This window comes from Hemicordylus capensis, chromosome 1 (assembly GCF_027244095.1).
Source record: "Hemicordylus capensis ecotype Gifberg chromosome 1, rHemCap1.1.pri, whole genome shotgun sequence".
NCBI classification, from domain to species: Eukaryota; Metazoa; Chordata; class Lepidosauria; order Squamata; family Cordylidae; genus Hemicordylus; species Hemicordylus capensis.
In genome coordinates, this window is record NC_069657.1 from 255885819 (window position 1) to 255901254 (window position 15436).

Sequence of the window (15436 nt, forward strand, 5' to 3'; positions counted from 1 at the left end):
AGGAGTAAAGGAAACCCTGAGATGTGGGCTAGAAAATATTCTGCGGAAAAATTTCCCATACTTAATTTTTCCGTGGAAAAACACATATTGGCTGACATCCAGGCTAGCATTGCACACATGCAGCCGTGTGAGTTCCAGTCTTAGCAGAGGTGAAGAGTAATTTTTGCCATTTCCCCCTTCCCTCTGAAGCCCACTGTGTGTCACCAAAATAGGTTCCTGAGGGTCACACAATGCTCAAGGACATATTTGAGTGCCACACAGTGAGCTTCATAGGAAAGGAGGAATTGATAAAACTCACTCTTCCCCTGCTCAGGCAACTGCATATGTGCAGTGCGAGTCTGGATGTCTAGCATTGTTTCAAAAAATTCATTAGTAACAATTAATGGATGCCAATGCAATATTAGGCAAGTTCAGCCATTTCAAATTAATGCAGATTTATGAAAATGGGACAGAAATTTGCATGGGACTTTTTTTCCAGAAAGAAGTCCAAAAAAAAGTTCCAATCGAAAATTTTCTAGAAAACTCATATATCTCATGGAACTTCCATGTTCAGAGGCAGTATGCTTGTGATGACCAGATGCTGGAAACACACAAAGTGGGAGGGCTGTTTCCTTCAAGTCTTCCTTGAAATTTCCTGGGTTATTTGGCTGGCTGTTGTGGAATGCCAGACAACGGACTAGAAGAAGCTTTGGTCTGATCCAGCAGGGCTCTCTAAGATTGTGTCATGCCATGTACAAATTTTGCCCAGTTCACTTTTCGTATCTGTTCCCAGTATCTATTCCCAGGTACCCTTTGGCCACCTGCTGTTTACCTTTTGCTCTGTTGTGGAAAAAGTCTGTTTGTTCCTGTCCTTTGTTTCTTAAAGGCACACTCAGCCTCTCATGAAGCTAACGTTGATGACAAAGTTGTCATTTCAATTTCACTTGAAATTTGCAACTCTGCAACAGCCATCTGTTTTAATTCAATTTACCATAATGACCACCTAATATTCACAATTCTCCAAAAGGCTTTTTAAATGTAACTAATAGTGCTATTTTAAAAATCAACTGTTTTTGATAAAACTTTAAAACGTCTTACCAATTCTGTACAGGGCACAAATGTGTGTTCATTCTTATGTGTACATAACATAATTGTGACTACAATATGTACATATATCGAATGGCTCAGCAGACAAACGTGTGTATATATGTATATATATATATATATATATATATATATATATATATATATATAGCAACGGCACAATAACAGCAAAACATAATAAAACTTCAATTCCTCAAGAAAGGAGAAAGATGTTGCCAAGACTGCTCAGAAACGATGGAATAAGGAATTTGTATGGAAGGACTGCAGTGGTTGGATTTTCACAACTATTTCATGTGTATATCAAAATTCTGAATTTTGCTTTCGCCCCTGTACCCTTTTGCCACCTTGCCCATTCCTCTCAGACAACTCTGATTGTGAGCTCTTTCCTCTCAGATGATGAACAAGGTTTTGCTTTGCTGATGAATAATTCCTGTAACTTACCTTGCTTCCTTGTAATGGAACTGGCCAAAATTCTAGACAGGAAAGTGACACACATAATCCCTCAGAAAAGACATTAATATTGGTACTCATGTCCTGAAGAAATATATGGTGGGCCTACTCATATGGAAGCAGTAAAATTTGCGTGCAGCAACATATTATATTCACCTGGCCCCTTAGGGGATGGGGCCACTCTGGGAAGAGCATCTGTATGCAGAAGGTTCCAAGTTCCCTCCCTGACACCTCCAGATAGGGTGAGAGAGACTCCTTCCTGTAACCTTGGAGAAGCAACTGCCAGTCTGTGTAGACAATACTGAGCTAGCTGGACCAATGGTCTGACTCAGTATATGGCAGCTTCCTATGTTGTCTGAAAAACAGCCCATGAAAAAATTTCGCGTTACCATGTCAGACAGAATGCTAGTTGAAATGTTTCCTCTTCTATCCTAACTTTGGAGCTCTTCACATGGAAGTTGTTTCAGACAAATGCCAGTCAGGAAGGTCACTGTGAGTAGCCTTTATCACCTCAGAAATAAATAAAGTAGCCTTTCCCACCTCAGTACCTGTTGGCCCTTTATTTATATTAAACACAATGCCAGAAGGTAAACAATATAAGCCCACCCATTACCACCTTTTCTTATTCGAATCGAAAGCAAAAGGTGCTGTTATTAAGCATAAGTTTGGCAGAATACAGTTAAAGTGTGGAAAATGTCGAACTAGTCCAACTTTCTCTAAGATTAAATATTAACAGAAATATTGTCAAAATTATTCTTTTTCAAGGGACCTGAATTTATTTCAGATTCTCTCACATAGCTATTCTTGAACAATTTCCATTAAAATCAATGCAATGTACAATGAGAAAGAGCATTTATAAACCACAGACAAATGGTTTTAAATGGTTTGTTTCCTCTCTGGAATGCTCCCACTAGCTCTAGTACTGAGAAAGCTAAGTCACCTTTTCAGAGGAGTGAAGAATGGAAAGCCAGGTTTGTAGGGAAAGCAATAGACTTTCCCCTAACAGCAGCCCCACTCCAGTTGGCTGCCAGAGAGTCTTGCAGAATCATGCTTCTCAACAAGAACTAAACAAATTGTAAAGATAAGTAAGAAGCCTTATCTTATTCACAGCCAGTGAAACAGCTCTGCAAAGACACCTAGGCTACTCCTAAGGGAAAGGAGAAACCAAGGACTTACTGCTGGATTCACTGACAGGCAGGGCAAGAGACAGTGGAAAATAAATGCACATCTTGTAAATAATGCATGGCATTTTTTCTTCCCTTAAACAAGGTGCATGGAGATGGGAACGGAGGAGGGGAGAGAATATAAGCGCAGCATCCTAGGGATTGCCTTAAGTCCCCTGAGCCACTCGTATGGAAAGGACAGGAGAGTAAACCTACAATTTAGTGCAGACTTACTTAGGAATAAGCCTCATTGATTCCAGTAAGACTCGCGTCTAAGTAAACATGGATATGAGTGGGCTGCAATAAAGCCTATATAAGCTCTGGGCAAAGAGGCACCTTTTAAAGTGGTGGCTCTCTTACGTTTAAGAGAGCAAGTGTCCCACATTATAACCAGCAAGCATAGGGCCCCTCCAATGGCAATTGCTGGTGCCTTGCTTGTCTTTCTTTCTTTCTTTTTATTTATTTATTTAATAAATCTAATAAATAATAATAGACGGTGAGCCTATTTGGGGCAGGGAATCGTTTTCTCATTCCTTTTCTATGCAGACAGCTTTGGGAACTTTTTTTGATGGAAGCAGTATATGATTATTTTAAATAAATAACGATATTCCTACTATATTCACATCACTTTGGACTTGCTAGATGTCTCTGGTTGTTGTTGGAGTTTTGTCTCGTTTTGTAACCTAGAAGGGCTAACTTGTAAATAGAAAGAAAAAGAGTTCCCTCCGGAAAGAGGAAATTAGGCTCAGACACAATATTGCTGCACACAATAGTAGGAAATGAACATTGCATTTCCAGCTTCTTGTGGCAAAGCATATGGAGAAAAGGCTGGTGTTCAGGTTACACCCTTACAATAAGTGCATGGGCATAACATCATGGATTCACACATATTAGAAGGGGGATGGTACATCTCAAAGTATTCCTATCTGGAATATGACTATCAGGAATCCCTAGCTCTTTCTTCCAGCATTTTTCAAACCTCCGTAAACTTCATGGCCATATCATTTACAGAAAAAGCCAGAGTGAAGAAGCTCTAGAGAGAAGGGATCCAAAAGTAGGCTCTGCAGGAGACACTTCCCTGAATCAGGACATGAAGGAAAGAAGGGAGGGATGCACCTAGGAAGAAATGTGTATTATTGGCCAAAGAGTGACATCCAAGGAGTTGACACTGAGAAGCTTGGCATTCTAAGGAGACATGCTTACAGGATCCCTTTCGAAAAGCCCTAACAATGCAACCACATCACTCTCTAATAGAAGAGGCATTTCAGCTGTGCCAGATGGCACTGTACCAGACAGCAGTGGAATTAACCTGAATGCATTTTGCTATCATTTTTCTAGCAAATCCCCTGTTGGACTGATGATGCTGATCCCCATGCCCAAGTCAGGCTGCTATAGAGTGATTTTCTTTTAACACCCACCACACCCTTCTGGATGCACCCACATTTTGGAGCCTGATCCAACTCCTACTGAAGTTAATAGGGAGCCATCCATTGACTTCAGGGGAAGTTGGTTCAGGCCCTTCTTGCATAACTGCTAGGGAGCAAAAACCAAAGAGAAGCAATGGTAGGACTCCCTCTGTCTATGTACATCTTCAAGGAGAACTTGTCCTTTCTTTCCCGAAGGACTTCACTGAACTTGCATTGCATAAGAGTATTTATTCAGCTTTCCTCAGTGACTCTGAATTAATTAAATGCACAGTGTCTCTTGATAAACACAGAGAGAGTGCTAGTTTGATTTCAACTTCAGAGGAATCAGAAAGGGAATGTTCCAAAGGCTCTTTGAGGCAATGCATTTGCAATATGCATATATTCATCAAGCAGGCTGTCTTGCTTGCACATCCCCAAATGCTCTGAGACATCACTGTTCAAATTGTAGCTGTCAGCCGCTCTTGGCATCACACACCTGTACATTTTAATCCCAGGTGTAAGCTCTTTTACATCTAGCTCCTCTTTGTATAGGATTTGCAAAGCAACATTGTCAGCTCAAAAGTAGGTTCAGGCTTGATGAGGCAGGCTCCAAGGAGAAGATTCCATTATTCTGGTCAACAACAGAAACTGCCTCCTCCAAGTGCTTCAGCAGAAGGAGTAAACGGAAGGATGGCTGCAATGAATAACTACCAGTTTGAGTGGCCATATGGAGAAAACATCTTGGGTTAAATCCAAGTTGCACTGATGCCAATCCCAGAATGCCAGCCTCTGTTTGCGGTGGGACCTTTGCACATTCACTGGCTAAACCTGCTGCATCTAAGAAACTAGAGAGAGGCAATTCAGAAGCAACCATGGACACCTTATTTCTCCTAACTTGTCGAACATCACAGAAGTGTGTGTGCTTCAAGGAATGGCTGGCGGGGCGTATTTATTTTAGTTGCAATATGCATGGACATGGAGACCCATCATCAGAAGACTGTGCTAAAAGATGCCTAGGTGGGGCACCCTAATTTTGAGCAATCGCACACAGATAAGAGTTTCAAAGAACTCTAAAATCCTAAACCCTGCCTCTGCTGCAGAATGCATGCACAGCTCCCTCCAACTTTGCAAGGTGATTCTTACAGCCATTAAGCACAAAAGGGCAATCTGGATGTTTGTCAAAAAGAAAGAGAGGACCTTACCTTCCTGACCCCATTAAAGCCATATGCTGCAGCCAGATCTTTGGCTTCTGCTTCTCCCCCTTTGTGAAACTCAACCAAAAAATGGTTCGTGTAGATGGCTCTTTCAGATGCAAATGCAAAGCCAAGGAGCCCCAGGAAAAAGAGGCCAGCTGTCTTCCAGTGTAGATCAGTATCTGCTTTCATGGCTCTTTCGGACAGAAAGTGCAAGGGAATGAAATACAGAGAAGCGAGGGAGGACAATAATATTGATAATGTAGCTGGGGGCGGGGGGAGCCTGATGAGCGGGGAAGCTACAGCAGAAAATCAACCAGTGCTCTGGTTTAGCAGCGATCTGCCTTGAGAAGAGGGAAATCCAGTGGGCTGGCAGCTCGTGAAATTATTCTGATGTGTGTGCGTGTGAGTGTGTGATGCCAGATCTGCATTTTTCAGCTCCTCCTCATCGAGAATACAGCGCGGCGGCTAAAAGAAAGCACCAACCGGGCGAGGTGAGACTGCAGGGCTGCCAATCGCTTTCGGGAAAGAGGGTGTGCGATCCTCCCTCTGCCTCCTCGTTGGACGCTCTCCGGATGGCGGGCGGGCTTGCGTGGAGCAGAGATGCAAGCTGTGGTAGCTGGAGCTGCCGCCGCCGCCGCCTTCGGATGAAGCACCCTGGAGAATTCTTCCATTGCTCAAGCCTGGAGCGAGAGGAAGGAAAAGCCCGAGGAGAGACTAGGCGCGCCAATCGGCACCGATGTTGTCAGTAGTCTGTGTTAACTCGAGGCCACGCTGAAACACGAGCCCCGTTCCTCCTGGCCCGCCGTCCCCCGGAATCCTGTCCCCTCTCGGTCAACAACGCACTGCATTCCTGCAGGCTGTGGGACTCCTTCCCATCTTTAAAAAAAAAAAAAACGCTCGCTCGCTCTGCTCGGTGGTCTTTGCGAGGGGCTTCCCCCTCACTCATCAGCCTGGCCCGTTTTCGACCACATACTTGCTACATTTAGACGTGGAGACGTTTCTAGGCGACTTTTAAAGAGAGAGGCTTGGGAACTTGAAAGGGCAGGATCTGTCTCTGACCATGGGGTGGGTGGGGGTAGATACTGGTTTCGTATCTATTTGGTTTTGCAGATGGCTGTCTGGTTTGCGGCTGTAGTGCTTCCCCGCTGATCAGATAGGTGGGTTGCCTTCTTCCCGGTCTATCATTTATTTATTTATTTATTACATTTTATATCCCGCGCTTCCTCCAAGGAGCCCAGAGCGGTGAACTACATATTTAGGTTTCTCCTCACAACAACCCTGTGAAGTAGGTTAGGCTGAGAGAGAAGTGACTGGCCCAGAGTCACCCAGCAAGTCTCATGGCTGAATGGGGATTTGAACTCAGGTCTCCCCGGTCCTAGACCAGCACTCTAAGCACTACACACGCTGGCTCTCTTGTCATCATTTAGATGATAACAGCTAAAAGAATCCATCATTATGTTAAAGTTCATTTTCCCCGACTTTAGGGTCAGATTTAAATATGAATAAAGGGATAGCATTGGTAAATTAATATTTTAACCCCATATTGTTAAAGGGCCTGGGTGGTCTTTTATAAGTCCCTCCTCTTACGAAAAGATCTACAGCGCTTTGAAGATTCAAAGTGTTTTGCAGTTCTCCATCTTACCTAGTAATCCTCAAAAAAGAAATTATAAATTATTCAGGGTTAGACTGAAGATTGTGCTTTTTTATTTATGGCTTGGCTCACCTGGCTGAGTAATCTAATCTGGGGTGGGACTAATCTGCTCTGCAAGGACCATTCTGTGGGAACCTGCTTTTGCTTGTGGCAGAATGTGATCTGGAATTGGGTAGATTGGTTAGATGGAGGCCAGTGCATAGATCAGGCTGCCTGTTTGAGCAGAGAGTGGTGTTCTTTGGCCTCTCCTCTCTCTCCAATTCCAGACAAGCCATCAGCTACTCCAGAAGGTTACAGCTCTCCGTAGGTCAAGTTTAAGAACAAGCTTAAGGCTCATGGGTTCAGATGGTTGCAATAGGATTCCCAGCCTTAAAAGATTTAAGATCTTGAAGACATTTATAATCAAAAGAGGGGTAGAGATCTGCATATATGAGCTAGCAAATGAAAAACAATAAAGCAAAACAATGTCGCAACACAGAAAAACAGTTTTTTAAACTTCTTTAACTGACAAGTTCTTTGAAGGACTGGCCCTAAATTAAATCTTGAAGAGGTGTAGATTTTTTTTATTGTGAGATCTGTTGTGGGTCTGAAATGTGTTTCCAGTTCCACTTCAGCACCATCTATAGCTGGAGAGCTCCATGTGCAAGTCAATTAGGAAACCATACCAGACCGTAGAGGGAAATCACACTTGCCTTTTATAGACAGAGGGTGCATGCCCGCAAAAAATTGTTCATGATTAATTCCCATTGAACTCCATGGCACTAGAGTACAGTTAGATGAATAATTCCTATTGATTTCAATGGGACTTAGTCGTGATTCACTTTTGCAGCACCCAAACCCCAGTAATGAATGCCGGGGAAATGCCTTGAAGAAACTAGCTCAGGCTTCAAACTAATTGCTCCCATTTGTTTTACTTTTCTTAGTGGTGTGTGTAGGGGTTGGATAAGAAGCGAGAATCCTTTAAAGCTAAAATCATTTTTGGCTTTTTAATTAAAGTGCAACACTCAAAGGTATTATTAAAACCATTTGTTAGCCATCTTGCTTATGCCCAAAGCAGCATACAGCAGAAAGAAAGAAAATTCAAAATTAAGTAAAAACAAACAAACCCAGGGCCTTCAGTCACAACACCTTCTCTGTGGTACGCTCTCCCTAAGGAGATCAGCCTAGGCCCCTTTTTCAGATGGCAAGTAAAAACATGCTTTTCCCCCAGAAAACATTTGGCTCAGTCTGATTTTGTTTCTTAAATGATCTTATTGCTCTTGTTCTTAGTTCATAGATGTTGCAGTGTTGTTTATTTTACTGTATATATAAAGATAGATAGATAGATAGATAGATAGATAGATAGATAGATTAGATAGATAGATAGATAGATAGATAACCACATTGTGTTTTTAACAAAAAGTGGTATACCACTACCACGGATATTTATATACCACTTTTTACAAAAGTTCTTGAAGCAGTTTACAGAGAAAAATAATAATTAATAAATCATGGCTCCCTATCCCTAAAGGACTCACAGTCTAAAAAGAATCGTAGACATCAGCAGCAGTGACAGAAGGGATGCTGTACTGGGGTTGGATAGGAATGGTTTATCTCGCCCCGCTAAATATAAGAAAACCACCATTTTAAAATGGCTATTTGCTCAGGTAGCAGGAGTCATATAAATAGCTTAAATAAATAAACACCAAATGAACAGAGCCAGCAACCAAATAAAGCAAAGCCAACTTAAGGCAATGACAAACGGGTGGGGGTGGGGAATCTTTTGTCCTCCATCTGAAAGGTCAAAGGCGGGGAGGATTTAAGATAACACCTTCTTCATTATGAACACTGCCACCTATTGAGATCTTCAGGGGAGATTCGTCTAAGGGTGCCACCAGCTCATCTGGTGACAACTCAAAAGAGAGCCTTCTCTGTAGTTGCCCCAGAGCTGTGAAACTCACTTCCTGCTGAGATTAGAGCTGTTCCATCCCTGTTGGCTTTCAGAAAACAATTAAAGACACACCCCTTCAGCCAAGCTTTTTACCTATTTGGTAGTTTTTCTGAGTATTTTATATTTATAAGGATATTTTAATATGTTTTGTTAAAATTTCTTGGTTTGTTTTATTGCGGTAAACTGCCCAGAGACTTCGATAGTGGGCAGTATACAAATATGTCAAATAAATAAATAAAATTGCAGACATTGTGGAAGTCATCCCATAGCTTTGGGGCAACCAGTGTGAAGGCCCTGCTTCTTGCCAGAATGGATCTTATTTCACAAGGCATTGGAACCTGAAGCAGGGCCTGAGGAAAGCACATTACTAATTTAAGTTAAAGGGGAAAGTTTATATTCTGTTTGTTTTTGTAGCTATTTACATTTCTCCCTTTCCCTTTTAAAAGGTACATTTTAAAATCAAAATGATAAAACATAATAGGCAGCATCCAAACATTTGGCAGCGCATCACTCCATTGTCGGAAGCCACTTCCATTTGCAGAAGGAGAGCTACTCTCATTCTGCTGATGCTGGAGCACTCCTTCTTCAAAGGTTTCGATGCTGCCCACTGTACAATACCAATACCATCTAAAAACCATCTAAACCCTCTAAAAATATGCAGAACAAATAAAACTATAAAAGCAGCAGTCTAAAAGCAGATCAAAGTTTCACTGCAGCACATCTGTGCTTTTCCAGCTCAGTATATCAAATATCAAAATATAATAATGCTGAGGAGTCCCTTAAGTCCAATCAGTGCTGAGCTGGGATTTGAAAAAAAAAAAGATTTTAATTGGAACGGAGCTTTCTAGAATGCCATTCAGAACAGATGGGAACATTGTGTGTGAACCCACCACTAAACATTTTGCTTATCAAAATTGTTTTGGCTTCCCTTGAGATGCCTGCAGATGTTTCACCTGAGCAAGAAAGAAAGGTGAATGATTCACCTCAAAGAAGTTGCATTCAATTTCAAATCAAAAGCACCAACACTGCAGTACTACTAAAGCCCTTTGAAATCCACATCATGGTATTCTAAAGAAAAATCTGGTGATTACTTGACACTTTCCTTATCCATCAGATGCAAATTACCAGCCTACAAAGCTCAAGGGCATCTCTACCACAAAGAATCTTCTTGCTCCAGACTTTCCATGGGGCCTACAGAGAAGGCCTTGGCTTCTCTCCCCTCATCACATTGGAAAGGGGCAAAGAGGCAAGAGGAAGAAACAGAAGTATTCTATGTAACTACTCAGCATTTCTCTCAGCTACCTGACTCTCCCCCACCTCAGGCTAGAAAAGAAATGGTAGCAGCATAAGCAGATGGGGCAAAGGCAGGCCTGCTCAACTTAGCCCCCCAGCTGTTTTTGGACTACAACTGCCATAATTCTCAGCCACAGCAGCCAATAGCCAGGAATTATGGGAACTGTATGCCAACATCTGCAGGAGGGCCGAGGTTGAGCAGGCCTGGGCAAAGGGATGGCGGTGGAAGCTGAGCAATGAAAGCTGTACAGGAGACAAATGAGTGTCATGGCCATGCACTAGCATGGGGCATCAAATTGGTTGAGAAGGGCTGGAATTTGTTCACAATACTTTGAGGATGCTGCTCCCACTACTATCATTCATTCATTCAACATATTGTTGTCCACTGTCCAGAGTCTTTGGATGAAGTGGCATTAAAATGTAATAATTAATTAATTAAATTTATAAACCACCCCAAACTTATGTCTCTGGGCAGTTTACAATAAAAACAATACCAATTAAAACAAAATTAAACCATTTCAAATTTAACACAATGTTGAAAGTTGTTAAGAACTGTTTAAAAAAACCTAAATCTAATTAAATACCCTGGGTGAACAAACGTATCTTTACTGCCTTTTTTTAAATTCTCAGAGATGGGGAGGTGCTTATTTCAGCAGCGAGTGAATTCTAAAGCAGCGGAGAAGGCCCATCCCTGAGTAGCCACTGGACGAGCTAGTGGCAACTGCAGACGAACCTCTCCCGATCATCTCAAAGGTTGTTGTGGCTCATGGCAAAGACATTATCTTAGATACCCAGGGTATCTAATCTCCATCAGAAAAGCAAGAAATGAGAACCATGAAGACTGGTCCATGCGGCTGCCATGAGCAAACTCCAGTCAGAGATGGAAAAATAACAGCCAACTCTGCACTGAGCACTCAGTACAAATTGGTCCTGAACAACAGTGCATCTTATCTAAAAGCAAAATGATTTTTTAAAAAAAATGTTCCAAAGAAAAGTGGACAGACCACTAGACAATTGCTGGTGTCATTTTTAAGCCAAGCAAACACAGGCAATAAAATGGCAGTTTGAAGTTTTTAAGGATATGTTAATAAAAAGGAATATGAGCATAATCCATTAAAAGTTAGCTGTGACTGAGGTTGCAATCCTATGCAATGCACAATTACTTTGGGAGAAGCCCCACTGCACACAGTGGGTTTTACCTCTGTGTAAATAGGCATAGGATTGGGCTATATGTCTGATTCAAATCAGTGGGACTTTAGTTGCAATGTGTAGCCTGATTCTGTGCAAATTTTAATGGAAATAAGCCCCTCAGTAAAATGCTTCTTACTCAGAAGTAAGTGGCTGACATCCAGTCCAACATAGTGCAGTGAACTAGATGCACCCATGCAAGAAGCTCATGTAGCTGAATGGATGCTCGATTTTTCTCAGTCTCTTGCTCTCTTGCTCTCTTGGTCCACTTGCACAAGTGCTGATCTTGTACAACAAGGATAGTGGATAGCTTTGCATCTTTCCCTGCAACATATGTGGTCTGAAGAACAGCTTTCACAGCAGGAGGCACACCACAGGCTGCACAGCAGTAGTCTGGAATGCAAGCATCCAGCTTAGCAGAACTAACTAGTGCAACATCCTCGCACAAGTGTAATATGTTTGCACTAGTGCATTGTCAGCCAGTGTATACAGGACAGTAGCCTAAGTTCAGTCCCATGGCTTTCAGTGAATATTAGTAAAGACTAATTTTTGCTGGATTACATCCCATGTGCTTTTCAGGGGAAACACCTTTCTGTTTCTCAAAACACACTTATAGGAATAAATAACCCAGAAAGAATCTAGCCATTGACAGCTTGTTCTGCTATATTTTTTCTATATGAAGAACAGTGGCCAGCATCCAGATCAATGAAGGACATGCGCAGCAAACATGTTCCTAGGGAGGAGAGATTTTTGTCAATCTCCTCTTCCCTGTGTAGCCAACTATGACTCCTGAAAATACATCAGGACTATGACTCCTGAAAATACATCCTGAAAATACATCAGGGACATATTTCTGTGACTCATAGTGGGCTACAGAAGGAAGGGAGCTCAATTAAAATCACCTAGTCCCTGAAGCATGCATGAAGCATCTCCTCCCCCCACCGCGCACACACACACACACACACACACACACACACACACACACACACACACACACTTCATTAGTCTGGATGTCAGATACTGTCATCTGAGGAGAGAGAGGATTTCCTGAGAGTTCTCCTTATTTCTTAAGGGCAACTAAGACATTTGGGGAATAGAACAAAATGTACTCACATAAAACCTTACAATATTTTAAGCAAATAAATCCAGCTGCTAAATACAAAAACCAAACACAACCTGGCAGGTTTTCCATAATCCATTTCGAAAATGAAGTCAAGACTTTAATCCACTCTGCAGAAAGTCAAGTGAAAGCAAGATGGATTATAGGTTGATGGATCTACTTAATTTCCCCTAAAATGCTCATTTCAGAATCCACAGAAAAAGCTGTAGGGAGAGTACAAAAACAACAGAATGGTTGGTTTGCCTGGATAATTCAGGGCTTGTTTGGTTTCTATTATATCAATCACATGCCTGCTCCTGAAACAGCTGGCTGGATTCATCCCTTCTTGCCACAGTGCTCACGACCATCAACAGCACTCTTGGAAGAATATGACAACGGGAACCAGACAAAGACCCCCATCATACGACTTCCCCTTGAACAGCTCAAATTATCTCTTACACACTGTCGCAACCATGTGTTTTGTTTGTTTAACATTCTTCTTTCCAGCCTGTTTGCCTCTCTTCCCTCAGCTCTCCATCCTGGCATGTGCCAATTTGTTTTATAGTTTTAATTTTAAACTTCTGCAGCATAGTGGCTAAGGCTGTGAGATGCAGGTCAGGACTTTCCGGGTTCAAATCTCGCCTCTGTCATTAGCTCACTAGGTATCCTTAAGTAAGCCACTCTCTTCCCAGGCCCAGCGGCAATATGAGGTATAATAATACTAACATACTTTACAGGGCTGCTGTAAGGATTACATCAAGATAATACATGTGAAGCACTATACATGTCAAGCTCGAAAGAGCACTATACAAATGAGAAGTATTGCTAAATTGCGAAGCTTCAGGATAGATTTTTCCTAAACAGTAAGATATAAATCTGAAAATAAGTTTTAAAGGATCCCACCACACCTAATGTAGATAATAGAAAACTCTGAATGTAAAGGAATTCTAATGGCAAATGTAGAACAGTTACATTGTAGTTTCCCACCAAAGGCTCTTGAGTAAGCTGAGCACTCATGGGATAAGGGGAGAGGTTCATGTGTGGATTGGTAACAGGTAGACTTGTAAAAGAATATTCTCCTGCATTACTGAGCAGGGGGGGACTATTTTGGAGAACTATTCTACCCATCCTGTAAAATGTATTAGAGAATATTATTTTACAAGTCTAGTAACTGGTTGAAGGACAGGAAACAGAGGGTAGGTATAAATGGACAGATCTCTGAATGGAGGGAAGAAGTGGGGTCCCCCAGGGATCTGTACTGGAACCAGTGCTCTTTAACTTGTTCATAAATGATCAAGAAGTTGAGGCAACCAGTGAAGTAGCCAAATTTGCAGATGGAATTAAATTGTTTAGGGCAGAGAAATCCTCAAGAGATTGTGAGGAGCTCCAAAAGGATCTCTCCAAACTGGGTGAGTGGGCAACAAAATGGCAAATGTGGCTCAGTATAAGCAAGTGTAGTGATGCATATTAGGGCAAAAAAAAAAAACCCCAATGGCACATATATACTGATGGGGTCTGAGCTGTCAGTGATGGACAAGCAAAGAGATCTTGGGGTCATGGTGGACAGCTTGTTGAAAATGTTGACTCAGTGCTGTGAAAAAGACAAATTCCATGCTAGGGATCATTAGGAAGGGGATTGAAAATAAAAGTGCTAATACTATAACCCCCTTATACAAATCTATGGTGCAGCTACATTTGGAGTACTGAACACAGTTCTGATAACTATATCTTAAGAAGGACATTGTTGAACTGGAAAAGGTGCAGAAGAGGGCAACCAAGATGATCAGGGGCCTGGAGCACCTTCCTTATGAGGCAAGGCTCCAGCATCTGGGGCTTTTTAGTTTGGAATAGAGGCAGCTATGGGGAGATATGATAGAGGTGTATAAAACTATGCATGGAGTAGAGAGAGTAGACAGAGAGCAATTTTTCTCCCTCTCTCACAACACTCAAACCAGGGGATATCCCATGAAACTGAAGGCCAGGAAATTTAGAACCAAAAAAGGAGGTACTTTTTCACACACAACACATAATTAATATATGACATTCTTTGCCATGGGATGTGGTGATGGCCACCAGCTTGAATGGCTTTAAGAGGGGCTTCAACAAATTCATGGAGGACAAGTCTATTAATGGCTGCTAGTACATTAATAGCCTCTGAGGCCACCTCTAGCCTCAGAGGCTCCTCTGCTAAATAATGCAGGAGAATATTATTTTACAAGTCTCCCAGCTGCAGGGCAACAGCAGGAGAGGAGGCATACCCTCACCTGTGGGCTTCTCAGAGGCATCTGGTGAGCCACTGTGTGAAACAGGATGCTGGACTTTGGCCTGATCCAACAGGGCTGTTCTTATGTTCTTGTTTTAGTTGCACTTAGGATACATATTGTAATATATTGAAGATATTGTATCATTGCCTCCTTTATTTTCTAGTTATTTCCATCTTCTGATTTTAGATACCAACTCAAAGATAAATTATCTTCTGAAAATAATGGAGCTATTCACATGACCATTCAGGAGGGCAGGCAGGTAGAAAGGCTGCAAAACCTTACCTTCCTTCCCCACTGCACCCCGCATACAGTCCTCAGAATGTCTCTGGACCGTGCAAAGTGCGGACTACGCTACCAGACAAGCAGCACTCTGCCAGGCAGCATGGAACTCTGGAGGCTGAGATGATGCATCCTGGCCTCATGGTGCCTTGCAGGATTCCCCCATCAGACAGGTGCTCTAGGCGTCACAGCCCGAGGAGACCCACAATCCCAGCAGCTGGGTTAAGGGAGGCCTCCCTCCCTTAACCTCGGCTAAAAGCCAGGTTTCAACATGAGGTTTGGCTGGGCAGAAGCAAGGATCCACCTGCAGGGGTGTATCTAGGGTGGGGCAGGCAGGGCACGTGCTCTGGGTGCCACTTGAAGGGGGCGCCATTTTAAATTGTTTTTTTAAAAAAATTAAAAATGGCCACTGAAAACAAAATGGCTACTGCACA

The 15436-nt window shown here is 42.3% G+C and overlaps 1 protein-coding gene across 1 annotated transcript in view; it reads right to left on the reverse strand.

Moving 5' to 3' along the window:
• Window positions 1-5738, reverse strand: part of PCSK2 (proprotein convertase subtilisin/kexin type 2) — a 154519-nt gene extending 148781 nt beyond the window's left edge. The window contains exon 1 of the mRNA XM_053284519.1: window positions 5305-5738. Within this exon, the coding sequence (XP_053140494.1) occupies window positions 5305-5487 (183 nt within the window). The 5' untranslated portion in view covers window positions 5488-5738. The remainder of the gene's footprint in view (window positions 1-5304) is intronic.
• Between the last annotated feature and the right edge of the window lie 9698 nt (window positions 5739-15436).